The sequence below is a fragment of the Physeter macrocephalus genome, chromosome 3 (genome assembly GCF_002837175.3).
Source record: "Physeter macrocephalus isolate SW-GA chromosome 3, ASM283717v5, whole genome shotgun sequence".
Classification (NCBI taxonomy): domain Eukaryota; kingdom Metazoa; phylum Chordata; class Mammalia; order Artiodactyla; family Physeteridae; genus Physeter; species Physeter macrocephalus.
The window spans coordinates 9,118,845-9,136,178 of NC_041216.1; the positions used below are offsets into that span (position 1 = coordinate 9,118,845).

Sequence of the window (17,334 nt, forward strand, 5' to 3'; positions counted from 1 at the left end):
TTCCCTCCCCTGTCCATGCCCACTCTACCCCTCAAGTCACACACACACACATACACACACACACCATCTCCCCTTTCCATGTTGAGGGCTGTGGAAGAAGAAATCTTTCTTCCTGCATCCTTTCTCCCAGCCACCCTGCCACTTTGTATCAACCGTATGGCCATGGACATGAAACAAGTTACTTGATGGAAGATAAGAAATCAAAACATATGGAGGGTGCTTGTCCAGAGAGCATAAACGACTCTTCATTATAATATGGGAACTAAGGTCTCACATTAAAAATAAAAGAAGGTATTATGTAGCTTTTGCTGCACTCCAGCCACAAAGGAGATTCATTGTCATACAGTCACTGAGAATATCTTGTTGATTGGCAAGAGCCGGGCTTTGTGGAAGGGACAAAATTCCCCACGGCTAATCTACAATGGAATTGTTCAATGTCAGGCACAGCTTTAATAATATTGTTCTGGGCTGCCTTGGATGTAAATATCCCACTCTTCATTTTGTAAGCAATCAAAGGGAGGTTTTCTAGACGGGAGAGCATGAACGGTTATAATGTCTGTGCCAAAAAAACACATGGGCAGAATCCAGAAATCAAAGGACGCTGTGCCTTAGAAAGTCTGGCTTTTGTGGCTTATCTCTGATCTCTGTCTGTCCAGCAAGTTGTGCATCAGACACATTACAAAAGACCAAACTTTAAATGTTGCCCTTGACACTGTTAAAAAGTACAAGATTGGCAAATCAGACTGGAGAAGAAAAGACAGACAATTAACTCTGGACAATCAGGTAATCACCCTTCATTTTGTCTCAGTGTCTAGAATAATGAAGGGAGGAAGGGAACTCTTGGTCATTAAGCACCCACTATGTCCTGGGCACTGTCTCTGTTTGAAGCAGTATTGTATTCCAAAATTAAGAGTGCTGAATGATGGAGCCAGAAAGACCTAGATTCAGAACTAGCTCTGCCATTTTCTAGCTCTGGGGTCTTAGGGAAGTTGCTTAAGCTCTCTGTGCCTCCATTTCTTCATCTGTAAAATGAGGATAATAGGTGTCGCACATGATTGTTTTTGAGGATTAAGTAAAATAAATTTGTAGCCCAGGGCCCAAAACATATGAGGAACTCAATGGTGGGTATTATAAATCTAGCTTTATTTAATCTGTACAACAGTCCTGTTATGAGTTGAATTCTGTCCCAAAAAGATACGTTGAAGACCTAACCCCAGTACTTGCGGATTTGACCTTATTTGGAGATAGGGCCTTTGCAAATGATGAACTTAAGATGAGGCCATTAGAGTGTGTCCTAATCCAATATGATTGGTGTCCTTATAAAAAGGTGAAATTTGGACATAGAGACACAGAGGGAGAATGCCAGGTGAAGGTGAAGGATTGGATGGATGCATGGACAAGCCAAGGAACGTCAAAGATTGCTAAAAAAAAAAAAAAAACCTACCAGAGGCCAGGAAGAGACAAGGAAGGTTTCCCCTACAAGTTTCAGAGGGATCATGACCCTGCCGACACCTTGATTTTAGACTTCTAGGCTCCACAACTGTGAGGCAATAAATATCTGTTGTTTTAAGCCACCCAGTTTGTGGTACTTTGTTACAGCAGCCCCAGGAAACTAATACAATTCACCCTCTAACCCCATTGGAAGAAAAAGAAAGTATCCTCATTTTTAGATGAAGAACTGAAGTCCGGAGAGGTAAAGTTTATGGCTCAAGATCATTCAGCCAGAGGTGGATGAGCTGAGATTTGAATCCAGGCCTCTCTGAGCCCAGCGTCTGCCCTCTCTTCGTTCCCTGTGTGACCTCTCAGGAGCAAAGATAAAAAACGAGGCGGGGTTGGAACTAAGACTCATCACACCCGAGTCCCAGTGGAGGTGCCAGGTCAGAGTGATCTATGAGCACTCATTAAGTAAAAAGCAGTGAGCATTTGAGAGTGACTTTTTAAAAAGAATCGGGTTTTATTTATAGTGACGTTCCAATCATTAATTTCAAAGGAAGAAAGCCCAAAGCAGAAACAGGTTCATTAAAAATTTGATGTTAGTAATTTAATTAAATTGGGTCTTTGCGTCTTGTAGCGGAAAATGAAACGTTAGTTCTACACCAGTTCTCAGCCCATTTCCCTGGTTGGCTCCCTCCCCTCACCTTAGCTTGCTTTCTTCTCCAAATGTTTACCTGACCTGCCCCTCCCACCCCCAACACTCACAAATGTACTCACATCGCAGTTTCTGCCTCCACTGTGGCCAGTAGTGCGGGATCGTGGGGAATGCCAAGGAAGCCAGCACTGTGGGATCATGGGAAATGCCAAGGAAGCCAGCAGCACGGGATCGTGGGGAATGCCAAGGAAGACAGCACTGTGGGATCACGCGAAATGCCAAGGAAGCCAACAGAGCAGGATCATGAAAAATGCCAAGGAAGCCAGCAGAGCGGGATCGTGGGGAATGCCAAGGAAGCCAGCACTGTGGGATCATGGGAAATGCCAAGGAAGCCAGTAGCATGGGATCGTGGGAAATGCCAAGGAAGCCAGCACTGTGGGATCACGCGAAATGCCAAGGAAGCCAACAAAGCAGGATCATGGGAAATGCCAAGGAAGCCAGCAGAGCGGGATCGTGGGGAATGCCAAGGAAGACAGCACTGTGGGATCATGGGAAATGCCAAGGAAGCCAGCAGAGCGGGATCGTGGGGAATGCCAAGGAAGACAGCACTGTGGGATCATGGGAAATGCCAAGGAAGCCAGCAGCACGGGATCGTGGGGAATGCCAAGGAAGCCAGCACTGTGGGATCATGCGAAATGCCAAGGAAGCCAACAGAGCGGGATCATGGGAAATGCCAAGGAAGCCAGCAGAGCGGGATCGTGGGGAATGCCAAGGAAGACAGCAGAGCGGGATCGTGGGGAATGCCAAGGAAGACAGCACTGTGGGATCGTGGGAAATGCCAAGGGAGCCAGCAGCACGGGATCATGGGGAATGCCAAGGAAGACAGCACTGTGGGATCATGGGAAATGCCAAGGGAGCCAGCAGCACGGGATCATGGGGAATGCCAAGGAAGACAGCACTGTGGGATCATGGGAAATGCCAAGGGAGCCAGCAGCACGGGATCATGGGGAATGCCAAGGAAGACAGCACTGTGGGATCATGGGAAATGCCAAGGAAGCCAGCACTGTGGGATCATGGGAAATGCCAAGGTATCCAGCAGCCCAAGGACTATTCTAAGCTAGGCTAATAGACAGGGTGACGGAAGTCAGTCCTTTCATCTGGGTTATCTCACTTGTCAGAGGTAGAGAACGGGCCTGGAAGAGCTCTTCATCCCTTAAGATAGTTCTCCCACAAAAACATAAGGGCAGGGGCCCTTTTTTTCTAGTTCATTGCTGTATTACCAGCACAGAGTGCAGTAGGCCCACAATATATTTTCGTTGTATGAAGGAATTAATGCATCAATGGGTAACCCTTCCAAATGACTAATTGATGAACACTCAAATATGTCCCTACAAGTGTCACACACAGTGTTAGGCTCCCAGGATACACCCAAGGACTGCATGGCCCTGCAGTACAGTGGAAGGATAACATCTGCCATTTTTGAGCACCTACTCTGTGCTGGGCACTGTGCCAGCCATGCATCAGTTATTATCAGTAACCTCATCAACCACTAGATATTGTGGTACTGTCCTCCTTTCTCAGTTGAGGAAACTAAGGCTCAGAGAGTTCACATGACTCAAGGCCACAGAGTAAGACAGTGACAGCACCTGGCTTCAGACCAGATCAAGCTAGTACCAAAGTCTGCCCTTTCCCTCTACAACAAGCTGTCTCCTCCTGGGAGGAGAGGAGAAGTGGGAGAGAAAGCCTTCTTTCTGAGGGCTCTGAGATCAGCAAGGCTGGCAGAGAGGGTCCTGGAAGACAGCAATATGGACTGGAAGGAGGGTACTGTAAGGTCTCTAGAATCCAGGCTGGCCATCTCCACTTCTTCATCTTTATTCCTCATCACTGCCACCCCTACCCTCTTATTCCAGGCTCTCTGATCTCTTAGGTTATCTCTGGCCTCAGGGCCTTTGCACATGATATTTCCTCTGCCTGGAACACACTTTGACCTAGCTAATTCTTACTAATCTCTCAGGATTCAGCATAGACATCACCTCTTCCAAGAAGCCGGCTCTGACTACCCCCTGACTGGGTTTGTTCCCCTGCCTGGTCCCTATCTCATCATAACACTTAACATACCTTTAATCGTATGCATCTCCCAATGGACTGGGAACTTAGATTCACTTGTGTGGTACTCACTGTATCCAGGCTTTACATACCTCCACTCACATAATGCTCACAGTGACCCCAGAGGAAGGTACTATTGTGAACCGCCTCTTACAAAGGAGGAAACTGAGGCACAGAGAGGTTAAGAGACTAGCTCAAGGTCCCACAGGTAGTAAGCCGTCCGGCTGGGATGCGAACCCAAGCACTGAGGCTCTCGGGTCTGTACTTTCCACCACCCTGCTCTGTGGCCTCTCACGGTTGGCCTCAATAAACCATCGCCAGATGAATTAATGGAGAGGTACTCGGATGGCAATCTGGACACGGCTGTGACCACTTGTCCTTGCCTTCTGGGGAGGTGTGAAATGGTAGGAGGTGGGACCTTCTGGGCACAGGCAGTTCCAACTCTAGGAAGAAAGGCAGAGGGTAGGGGGAGCTGCGTCAGGTTGAACAAGTGACTCGGGCACAGAGGAGCTGCGCCCTCCCTTTCTCCTTTCTGATTGGCGGGTCATGATGCTCACGAACCCTCACCAAGACCATTTCCTCTGGATAATGAGTACACACTGGCAGCTGGCGTTATTGCTCTGGCTCAGGTGGCACACTGTACATCTTATTCTCCAGCTCCCCATTTTCCCCTTGAAACGGTCAGTCCGATCAGAACTCAGGTTCTTGTCTCCCTACCTCACTGCCTACTCCAGCACTAGTGACCCCTTCAACTCCCCCAAACCTGCTGGGCCAAAGTACAACTCTGGCTGCTGGGGCAGATACGCATGAAAGAAAGGACATGGGGTTTAATGAGCACCTACTCCGTGCCCCTGTCTGTGTCCCTTCCATGGTGTTTATTGGGAAGGACTGTGGAGTCTGAGATCAGAGCAACCAAACCCAAGAGATTAAAGTGATTTCCCTGGGGCATCTCGAGTGACGGGATGGACGCGTTCCTGAACCAGGTTCGTTTTGCCCAAGGCGCAGCAAGCCAAAGCGCTGAGATGCCGGGGTTTGCAGCAGAGAGAGTGTTTATTCACAAAGCAGCCAAGCGAGGAGATGGGAGAACAAGTCTCAGATCGGCCTTCCCAAAGGCAAGGGGCTTAGGGTATTTGTGGGATAGAGACTAAAGAAGCAGTGTGGTCTGAGGCGTGGGGAGCTTGGGAAGCATGGGGAAAGGTGATTGGGAAAAGGTGCAGTAATCATCCGTCTGCTCAGGCGTAACTAAGCTGCAGGCCTCCATTTTGGGGGTGCTTAGCACCATCTGAGGGTGGAGTTTTGGGCCCTCTGACATCAAAAGTCAACAAGCAGACACTTGCGCATGTCCAGTTAGAGCTGGTCTTAACTGGCTTAATTCGAACTAGACACAAGTTCCTGGAAAACAATTCAGGCAAACATCTTATCGTTCAGGCTCCGTGCCACTTGGAGGACATGCAAATCTTTTGTAGCAACAGTTAAAATGACCTTGATTGGTGAAGGCAGGATACAGGTGAAATGGATTTAACTGATGCTTACCCACAGTTCAGACATACTCCCCATCCAGGGCTGCACATGAGAAAAGGCAGGAAACCTGGATGTCCAGGTATAAGTTGCGTGTGTGGCTCCTCCTAAATGTGTGACCCCTGCAAGTACTCAGGGGCCAGGCAGCCTTCAGGGGCAGCCCTGCCCTACGGAAGAAAGGAGGTCCGGGGAGGAGGGTCACCCAGGGAGGGGCTGCTCAGAGGCCAGGGGTCAGGGCTGGAGACCTGCTCACGGGCTGCGTGTCTCTCCTGCTCACAGCTCTCCCCAGCCACACGTGTGGGAACCCCGGGCGGCTGCCCAACGGCGTCCAGCAGGGCTCAACCTTCAACCTCGGCGACAAGGTCCGCTACAGCTGCAACCCCGGCTTCTTCCTGGAGGGCCACGCCGTGCTTACTTGCCACGCTGGTTCTGAGAACAGTGCCACGTGGGACTTCCCGCTGCCTTCCTGCAGAGGTAGGTGGCCAGGGAGGGCCTGAGGGGTGGGCAGCAACTTGGAGGGGTGCTGCAGCTTCCAATGGGACCCAGTCTCCATCCACTCCAGCAGGAGGTGGGGTACCCATTATGGGGAGCCCATGTCTGGGGGCCACCAAGGGTCCTCAGGGTCCCCAGGTATTCTAGGGGCTTTTAGGCCTCACTGGACCTCCTAATCCTCAGGTGTGCACTCCCTCAACCTGCTTCCCCTGCATCAACAAATTTATTTTTAGTCGGTCTGCCCTTCCCTCCTGCCCTCCTATCTCCGAAGATACATCATTTCTCTTCCTGTTACCGATGTGTCTCCTGTGCACGGCTCTCTCCCAGCTGTTATCCTATTGATCTCACCCTGGCAGTTATTCTTCTCTCTTTTCTATAAATTCAACCTCTCTCCCTATATAATGGTGTCCTCCTCCCAGTCTTCACATATGCTCAAAACCTCTTTACCCCAACACTGCCCCCCAGAAAAACCCAACTTCCTTCAGTGCTGCATTGGTCTCAGCCTCCCAGCTAGGGTAACCAACTTGTCCTGGTTTCCCTGGCACTTTCCCATTTCTTAGCTCCAAAAGTCCTACATCCTGGAAACCCCCTCAGTCCCAGGCAAACCGAGACAGTTGGTCACCCCCTTCCCAGCCTATTTCTTATTGCCCCCGCATAATAGTCAAGCTTATTTCAAAAATAATTTCCCATGCCTCTTATCTGATGATAAAAATAGCACAGGATCATTTTAAGTGAGCTTAGAAAATACAGAAGAGAATACAGAAGAAACAAAATTTACCCATTTTAACCACGATTTTCATATATTCCCTTCCTATCTTCTTCCTCTTTTTTTTAAATTGAAGTATAGTTGATTTACAGTGCTGTGTTAGTTTCAGGTGTACAACAACGTGATACAGATATATATATATATATTATTTTCCAGATTATTTTCCATTATAGGTTATTACAAGATATTGAATATAGTTCTCTGTGCTATACAGTAGGACCTTGTTATTTATCTATTTTATATACAATAGTATATAAAATATACTATTGTATATAAAATAGTATATTTTAAAATATACTATTTTATTTATAATAGTATATATATATCTGTTAATCCCAAGCTCCTAATTTATCCTCCCCCTGCCCCTGGCTTCCCCTTTGGTAACCATAAATTTGTTTTCTTTGTCTGTGAATCTGTTTTGTTAATAAGTTCATTTATATCATTTTTTTTTAAGATTCTACATGTAAATGATGTATGGTATTTGTCTTCTCTGACTTACTTCACTTAGTGTGATAATCTTTAGGTCCATTCATGTTGCTGCAAATGGCATTATTTCATTCTTTTTGATGGCTCAGTAATATTCCATTGTGTGTGTGTGTGTGTGTGTGTGTGTGTGTGTGTGTGTATAATATCTTCTTTATCCATTCATTTGTTGATGCACATTTAGGTTGCTTCCATGTCTTGCCTATGGTAAATACTGCTGTTATGAACATTGGGTGCATGTATCTTTTCGAGTTAGAGTTTTCCTCTTTTCTGGATATATGCCCAGGAGCAGGATTGCTGGATCATATGGCAACTCTATTTTTAGTTTTTTAAGGAACCTCCATACTGTTCTCCCTAGTGGCTGCACCAATGTACATTCCCACCAACAGTGCAGGAGGGTTCCCTTATCTCCACATTTCCCTCCTCTCCAGCATTTATTATTTGTAGACTTTTTGCTAATGGCCATTCTGATTGGTGTGAGGTGGTACCTCATTGTAGTTTTGATTTGCAATTCTCTAATAATTAGTGATGTTGAGCATCTTTTCATGTGCCTGTTGGCCATCTGTATGTCTTCTTTGGAAAATGCCTATTTAGGTCTTCTGCCCATTTTTTGATTGGGTTGTGTTTCTGATATTAAGCTGTTTGTATATTTTGGAATTTAAGCCCTTGTTGGTCGCATTGTTTGCAAATATTTTCTCCCATTCTGTAGGTTGTCTTTTCATTTTGTTGATGGTTTCCTATAAGTTTGATTAGGTCCCATTTGTTTACTTTTGCTTTTATTTCTTTTGTCTTAGTAGACTGAGTGAAGAAAACATTGGAACAATTTATTTCTGAGAATGTTTGCCTATGTTCTCTTCTAGGAGTTGTACAGTGTCATGTCTTCTATTTAAGTTTTTAAGCCATTCTGAGTTTATTTTTGTGTGTGGTGTGAAGGAGTGTTCTAACTTCATTGATTTACATGTGGCTGTTCAGCTTTCCCAACACCATTTGCTGAAGAGACTGTTCTCCAGTTCTTGTTCTTGCCTCCTTTGTTGAAGATTAATTGACTATAAGCATGTGTGTTTATTTCTGGGGTCTCAATTCTGTTCCATTGATCCATACGTCTGTTTTTGTGTGCAATACCATACTGTTTCGATTACTATAGCTTTATAGTATTGTCTGAAGGCTGGGAGGGTTATGCCTCCAGCTTTGTCTAATACATATTGCATACATGCATATGTTGTGAATATATATATGATTGAGATTATAATACATGTAGATATTTTTAACCACTTTATACAAACTGTGACATCATGAGAAGGGTTTCCTCAGGGCACCAACAATGCCCAGCATCTTGAAAGCTCCACCCAGCCTTGTCTCTCCTCATCTCCCACTTACTCCCCTGCAAACTGTCCTTTGCTGCAAATATTTTGCATCACGTTGCCAAGTCAGACGGGAGTTGTTTTGGCCCTTATATTCCTTGATGTCTCAACAGGCTTTTGCATTCTTGACCACTCTTTCCTTCTTGAAACCCTCATCTTGAAATCCCATGGATCTCCGAACACCCAGGTATAAGTCTAGGAGGATTGTTTCAAGGAGTTGAGAAGTGATTGGAACAAGTAGCTCTCCTTGGGTTCAAGTTTAGAGGAAGGTTTTCTGTAATTACTATCAGAAGACTAGCTCGAGGAGAAGCAGCTCCCTCCTTCCACCATATGCTCACACCCATTTTACTGTCTACACGAGCGATGGAAAATACTTGGCACATAGATCCCTTTCTCTTCTACCATTCCCATGGGAGGCATAATTAATTGATCATAGCACCCTTCCTGCTTGAGTCCAGAGGCAGCTGTGAATTCCTTTCAAACAGGCAAGCCACAAGCAATCAATCTGAGTTGCCGCTTGACTCCGTGTTTGTTTAGCCCTCCTCAGCCAATAGAATTGGCCTCAGCCTTGTTGGTCCTTTTTGATGGAGCCTGGGGAAACTAGTCTCCTTTCTCGCCTTCCTAAGTCCCCTCCTCTCCGGCCCCCTTTCTAACATGGGATAACTTGGGACATGTCTCTCTTCATATGATTGATACCGGGAATGTCCAAACCAATCAGGTGAGACCTTGGCCCCTACACACAAGTGTGTGGCCCTGAGTGGCCTAACTGTGGTCTGAATCTGCTGTTTCCACTCTTCCTGATAGCACCTCTACCTACTCCCTACCCAGAGGATGTCACGGTTTAACACTCTGATCTTCCAAGGAGAGGCATCGAAGTTGTGACATGGTAATAGAATGTGAAACATGATAGTAAATGAAATTAAGTATTTAAGCTGTGAAACGGAAAGCACAGTTCTCGTTCTTTTTACAGAACTATAAATATCATACTTTTTTAATCAATATGGAAACTAAAGACAAATGTAGCCCATATATCAGAGGCAGAGGAGCTATCACCCTGTCCTCTGAAGTACAGTTCACATCGGTATCCCATCTTAATGAGGTGGAAATCTACAGTCCCTCCAAGTATTTTCAGGAATCTTTGTCAGCTCTAGCTTCCTTTGAACCTTTAACTCACTGCCCTGCCTCACCCCTCTTGGTTCTGCTCTGCCAACCTAGGTTGAAAACTTGGCCCATTTTTCCTGACCCCCGCCCCAAAACAAAAACAAAACCATTAACAAAGGTGTTTGCAGGCAGCACAGCCTTTATTGGAGGTTTGTGGCAATGCAGGGCCTTCACATCTCAACAATGCAAGTGGCTTGAAATGAAAATTGGAGCAGTCAGGAACCCCAGAGCCTTTCGGCCCCTCCCCCTGGAAGCTTCTCCCTGGCTTCTGTCTTGGCAAGCCCCGGCTTCCCTGTGATGTGCGTTGCCCCCTCTCGTCTCACTCCAGCCTCCTCCACTTTGCTGCCTCTCGACCTCGGCCCCGTCTCAGCACTTCTGTCGACTTCTTAGGCACAAGAGCCCGGTTGCCCTTGGCTTTGCCATCTCCTTACAGGCTGATGTCTCCCTCCCCGACCCAAGCTCTTGAGGTATAGGGTGATATTGTCTCTAACATAGAGAGCTTTCACTTGGAAGAAACCCTGGGGCTGGCTGTTAAAATATCTTTTTTGTTAACCCACTAGTCAAAGATAAGATGAGGGCTGCCTCATGGAGGGCTTCCTTTGCCAGGTCAGACCATGGCCCCTCAGTGCAGGGTCTGCACGTCCTGGCATGGGGGCAGTGAGGGCTGGCCTTTCGGTGGGCGGAGTGGGCTGGGGTGACAGTGCTCCCCCAGTGTTCACATCACAGCAGTAATTCATGGACGTACAGAGCCTCTGGGGGCCACAGCTCTCTCCCAAGTCGCTCCTGATTCTCTCTCAACCTCTCAGATGACAATGATTCTTTCTTTCCCCACTGACTTTTCTCCTCCTCTTTCCCCTTAAAGCCAGAGGGCCCTGCATGGCCTCTTCTCTGGGAACTTCTTGCCTCTCTTGGAATTTCTCATCCACTCCGAGGCTTCTACTGTTGCTTGGGGACAACTTTTCAGTCTCTACCTCCAACCCTCCCTCTGTCCTGAGCTTCAGGCCCACAATGATATCAAACTCACCTGAAGCCCTCCCTGGAGGGTGCTTCAAATGCAGCACGCCCAGAACCTAACTCTTTCTATTTTCCCAAACCGGCTCTTTTTGTTGCCTTCCCCAGCTCGGTGAAGAGTGTCACCATCCAAGGCGGCCAAAGCAGACACCACAGTGGCATCTTTACAGTCCTCACCCTACTTGCCACCTGCACCCTTAGTCACCGCGACCTGGCAAATCCGTCTCTGCACCGACACTCCCCTCCGCGCCTTTACCGCTCTTCAGGGGTGATGGTCCCAGGCCCTCTCAGCTCTCACCTGTCTCACTGCAGAGCGTCTCCAGTCACCCCACCACACACATCCCAATTCATTCTCCACTGCAGGAGTGAACTTCCTAAGATCTGACAGCATCACACGTTGCTCAGACTCCCGCCAGTGACTCTTTATCACTGACAGGGTCAAGTTCAGGTTCCTTAGCATGGAGCACAGGGCCCTTCCGGAAGGAGTCCGAGGCCGACTTTTCTAAGTCCTCTCTAAGTAGCTTGCGATTAGCCACACCAAAAATGCTCCCTTCCAGAATGCACACACCGAGGAAGCCAGCCGAGCATGTGAAATCTTGCTTTCAGGAGGGCTTCGAGCCCCAGAGACTCCCCGGGGCCTGAGGGGCCTGAGACAAAGCTCTGCTCAAAACTGGGAGGGAACAAAATGCTGTCCCACTCTCCGAGCCCCCAGGGCCCGCCACTTCCTGCGATTCGGGTCCATTTCTCTGTTCTAATTCACCACATGCTGCAAGAATAGCATGAGAAGCATCCTCAATAATGTCTGTGATTTTCTGGAAGTGATTTTCCAAACTGCTCTTCCTTAGTAGGCTGAACTGAAAGGAACAGAGAAGGGTGCTCTTCGTGTGCCTGCCTCATGGTACCAGGAGCTGTGGTCATGCCAGGGTTAATGGGTTCAGACTCAGGGAGGATTAAAGCCTCTTGGCCTTTCTTTCTCTCGTGTAGAACTCTCAAGGGCTGGCATCCGTAAGTGGATAAACCGCGTCCACTGGGCAGTGATCCGTAAATACTGTCCGTAAATACTTGCTGAGTGAACCAATGGCTGGATGTGTCTAATTCACCATCAGGATTATGTAGGCATACGAGTCCGAAAGGGAAATTACTGGCCTGGGTTCGCCAACCTGCCCGGCAGCTCGGAGCGACGCGAGCTCTTTGAGTCCCAGGCTTCACAGAGCAGTTTGGAGGGTGGTGCCTCTGCCTCAAACAGGAAATGCCACCTGCCTGGCTGAAAGCTGAGCTCAGTCTGGAGACACAGCCCAGACCAAGAGGGAATGGGGGCCATCTAGGGTCTGGGGGAAGAGCAGGTGCAAGTCTCACCTCGAAAGAGGCCCAGCCCAAGGCTCCTAGTCCGTCAAGCCTTGGCCCAGGTGGCAGAGGGAAGGAGGCAAGGCCTCCCTTCACTTTGTGTCACTTTCGGCACCTTTTCAAAGGCAGAAGTCCCTGGGAGCCCTGAACCTTGCGGAACCTCTTTGATCCGTAGGAAGGGAGACCATGTGGATTTCAGCAACAGGCCCCTGACTTGTGAGGGACGTTGGCCCTAGATCAAAGAGGTCCGCATGGGGAAGGAATCGGGTTCAGATGCTCTGAGGGCTGAGAGGCAGGTGGTAGAGAGAAAGCATCCTGAACAAGAAAGACTTGGCCCCTGAGGTCCAAGCCCAACACTGCAGACTGCCCCCAAAGCCAGGGAGACAGGGATTTGGTCTGCAACAGCTTGGGCGGCCAGTGCCCAGATGCATCCCAAATTTTTTGGCCCCAGGGAGAGGAACCTGTGAAATCTGAGACAGAAGCAGTGTCAGGCATGGAAAGAGCATGGATTCAAACCGGCCTACATTCAACCCTAGCCATGCCAGCTCAGAGCTCTGGGTCACCGGCTAAACCCTTCTGAGTTTTAAAGTGGGGACATGAGTAGTGGCCTTAGAGGGTGATTGCTTACTTGTTCATTCACTCAGGATTTAACACCTTTTGGTTGAGTGCCTACTATGTGCCAGCCAGTCACTGACTCAGTCCTTATTTATTAACTGCCTTATTTATTAAGTGCCAGACATTGTTCTAGATGCAGAGAATTGCAGTGATGAATAAGTCAGACCAAGTTCCATGATCTCAGGGCGTTTACGTTTTAGCATCCTCAGGCAGAAAACAGGCAAAAAATCAAATAAACAAATTTCAGATCATAATAGGAACTGTGAGGGAAATCAAGTAACTAGTAACAAGGAAGGCTTCTTTAGAGGGAGCCGTCAGGAGGGGACTCTGAGGAGGTGGCATTTGAACTGAGTCCTGAATGACAAGAAGGAGCCTGTTACGTGATGACCTGGGGAAGGGCGTTCCCAACAAAAGGAACAGAGGTATAAAGGCCCTGAGGTGGGAGAGAGCTTGTTAGAGGAACAGAAAACAGACCCACAGCGGGCAACGGAGAGTTGTTGGGGGAGGCGAGGGGAGTGGGCGGGGCTGTGATGGAGCAAGGACCAGAAGTGTGGGTTTGGTTCTAAATTCAGGAGGGAGCCAGGAAAGGCTTTTCAGCATTTTCTAAAATGATCACCCTGGGTGCTAGAAGGGAGAGGGATTGTAGCTGGCAAGAGGCGCAACTGGGAGGCCAGTTAGGAGGCAGCTATTGCAGGTGTGCTGGAGACGATGCATCTCGGTCAAGGGTGGCCGTGGTAGAGGTGGAGGGAGGGGGGTAAATTGGGGCCGTGGTTTAGGGGCACAGCCAACAGCCTTGCTGATGGAAGGCATGTAGGTGCTGATGGAACAAAGGGTCAGGGTTGACTCCTAGGCTCTTTCTGGAGTGCTGACAGGGTGGCGATGCCAGTGACCAAGATGGGGACAACTGGGACAGGGGGTAGGAAGTGTGTGCCCTAAATACAGTCAAGAGAGCTCATTTTGTCCGGGTCAAGTTTGAGATGCCTGTGAGATCTCCAAGTAGGGGGTATCAGTTCTGTGGCTGGGGGCAGTTCCAAGCTAGAAGGAGATCAGGAGAGGGATGAGAGACCCTACATGGCAATGGAGATAGCCAGGAGGGTCTGGGGATTGCTTGCTGGGCCCCCTTGTGCTGTTCAAATTATACAACATACAGAAAGCACCAAATACCATGCCAGACAGTGTGGACCTTGAGTGATTCTAAGCACAGGGACTTGGCATGGACCATGGCTCCCAGAGGGCATTCCTAACTACGGGGTCCCTCTACCACCGCTGGGGTCACTAGTCCTTCTCCTGTCGCCTTTGCCGTCACTACTGTTACTATGACAGAACCACGCAGAACATGGGCTCTGGAGTCCGATCACCTGGTTTCAAATCCTGGCCTTGGCACTCACACCCACGAGCTGAGTGATTGTGGGTGTGAGTGCCCTTCTCTGTGCCCTGGTTTTCTCACCTGTGAATTATAATAACAATAGTACTTAACTCAGAAGGTGAAGTGAGGCTCAAGTTGATCAATGCTCCACTCGCAGCAGAGGGCCTTGTTCACAGTAATGACTCAGTGACAGTTAGCTGTCATGATTCTCCCAGCCACGGCCATCACTGGCCGGCATTTATCAAGCACTAACTATATGCCAGACCTTGTGTTATCTAATTTAATCCTTACAGAAACCCCAGGAGGTTAAGATCTTACAGTGAGGGAACTGAGACCTGGTGAGGTGAGGTACTTTGCCTGTGGTCGCACAGCTAGAGGGTGATTCTGTCCAAGTCCATGTGCCTACCAGCCACGATCTAGGCCACCCCCGTCTACTGTAGACAAGGACGATGGCCTGTGACCCACGGCAAGAGACTCATGATGGCGCCGTTACTTCCAGAGCTCCTGCAGTTTGGTCCGGGACCCAACAACTTGGTCCCCTCATAGGTACATCCCCTGCACGGGTCCACCAGGCCAGGGACTGCCCCGTCTGCTGTGGTTTCCCTTTGACCTTCCTCTTTAACTTGTACCAGGAGCTCTTTAGGAGAGAAGCCCCAGGGAAAGGGCCCGAGGCGGTTCTGCTGGGCAGATGCCACTTTGGGGTGGAGGCCAGGGTCTGGGGGACCAGGGTCTCTTATGAAGAAACCTGACCCAAGACTCACCCACCTCTACCTGAGCGTGGGTGGCCGGGTCCTAGCTGTGGAGACTGCACAAAGCCTCTGCCTCAGGCCCCTCAGGCAGAGAAAAGGGGGAGTGGGAAGAGGCTTCTCCCACCTGGAAAACCCCCCTCCAGGATCTGGGGCTTCCGGAAGCCCATGTCAAGACTGGGATTGCAGTGAACAAGGCCTGAGAGGCAGAGAAATAGGTGGATAATGGCGTGGGTCTGGGGTCAGAGAGTTATAGATTTGAATCCTGGCTCCAACATTTAGTAGCCAGGTGACCGTGGGCAAGTTTTAAAAACTCTCTGAGCTTCAGTTTCCTCATCTGTAAAATGTGGGTGACATGACACCTATCTCTTTGAGCAGTTTGAGGATTAAATGAGAAAATGCAGGTACAGCATTTAGCACAATGCCTGGCCTGTAATGAAAGTGCAACAAAGAAGAGGTACATAGCCGAATACCACGTCCTGTTTACGTTCATCCTCTCAGAAGGTCACCTCGGGGGAAGTATCTACGAAGAATTCTGGGGGTGGCGGAAATAGCGGTGCTCTCGGGCAATTGGCAATTTCTTAATTTTAAGAAGGGGTGTCCTTGATAAAGCCAAGGATAAAGGGGGCAGAATCCTGAGGCCCCAGAAGAGGGGACTGATGAGGTTGAGCAGGGACACGGAGCTGCACAGTACAAGGAAAGGGGGAACACTGCTGGTGGGTTTGGGGCAATGATGCCCTGGCTCTCTCAGCCTTGCACTTGAGTTGTAAGATGGTAGCTTCTCCCCAGTAGGGGGCCTATTGGAATTTTCCTTTCCTCAGAGGCTGAGTAGCCCTGGGGAGGGAGGATATGGGTAGAACCCCAATGCCAAGGGCCCCAAAGCTTCTAGGCATCCAAGATTGTGCCCTGGAATTGGCCTGAAATGGTGGGGGGGTGGGGAGGAATACAATGTAGGTTCCTCCATTCCTACCTGAAATTTGTGAGTCACTGGAGAGTTAACAGACATCAGAGGGAGCTGAGGGATAGTTCTCTAAAATTATAGTTAATTGAGGAAATTTCAGTGGAACTTAAAGACAATCATAAATAAAGTCATAAACTTGGAAAGGCAACTATCAGCATAACACACCTGCACCCTAGAATATACATGACTTAATAGCAATGGAGAATGCCCATCGCCACAGAAGGAGAAAGTGTAAATTAATATTTTAGGAATGTGGTGTCAGCTGAAGGTTATATTTTATGACTCTGAAGTTGTAACCATGAAATATGATACCTTGTTTAAAGTGTGAGAAAACCTCCAAACAATTTTTACAGCATCTTCAATCAAAGCAGAATGGTGCAGGAACAAGGGTGTCAAAGGAGCCTAAGAGGCAGGGAAGACTCCACTGGCAAAGGCTCCATCTTCAGAGTAGACAGGTGCCTCTGGCTAGAGGGTCTTAAGCTCTGAGTGCTCGGTTCCAGCGTCATTGACTAAAATTGGGAAGTTTGACTGTCTCAGGATGGCTTACCAAACTGCTATCAAGCAGGGAGTGTCACTGAGCCAAACCTGGGTCTGCTCGCCTGATGCACAGCAGAGCCAAACTACTGACACAGGATTGTGGTGAAGGAAAGTACAGCGTTTATTGCAAGGCCAAGCAAAGAGAATGGGCAGCTTATGTTTAAAAGACCCGAACTCCCTGATGGCTTTCACGGAAGGGTTTTTAAAAGCAAGGTGAGGGAGAGGGTCACAGGGTGCCTGATCAGCTCACGGACATTTCTTCTGATTGGTTGGTGGTGAGGTGATTGGGAGTCAACATCATCAACCTTCTGGTTCCAACAGATATGGGGTCTACATGCTGGTGGTCAGCATGCAGTTAACTTCTTTCACCTGGTGGGGGTTTTAGTCTCTGCAAAACAACACAAGGATATGGCTCAGGATATTGTCTATTGCCCTTAAGGAGGAACTAAAGGCCCTTGACTTTGTTTTATGGCCAAACTATTGTTATTTTGTCTTGCTTGACTCTTTTCCCTTGTTTCTGCATTTTTTCACTTTTCTAATTAAATGTACTCTTTGGAATTCAGGGAAGGCCTAGGACACTAAAACTTTTTCTTTTTTTTAACATCTTTATTGAAGTATAATTGCTTTACAATGGTGTGTTAGTTTCTGCTTTATAACAAAATGAACCAGCTATACATATACATATATCCCCATATCTCCTCCCTCTTGCATCTCCCTCCCACCCTCCGTATCCCACCCCTCTAGGTGGTCACAAAGCACCAAACTGATCTCCCTGTGC

The 17,334-nt window shown here is 48.3% G+C and overlaps 1 protein-coding gene across 1 annotated transcript in view; it reads left to right on the forward strand.

Moving 5' to 3' along the window:
• CSMD2 (CUB and Sushi multiple domains 2) overlaps positions 1-17,334 on the forward strand; it is a 653,863-nt gene that overhangs the window by 221,809 nt on the left and 414,720 nt on the right. The window contains 1 exon segment of the mRNA XM_055082266.1: positions 5,993-6,187. Coding sequence (XP_054938241.1) covers positions 5,993-6,187 — 195 coding nt within the window.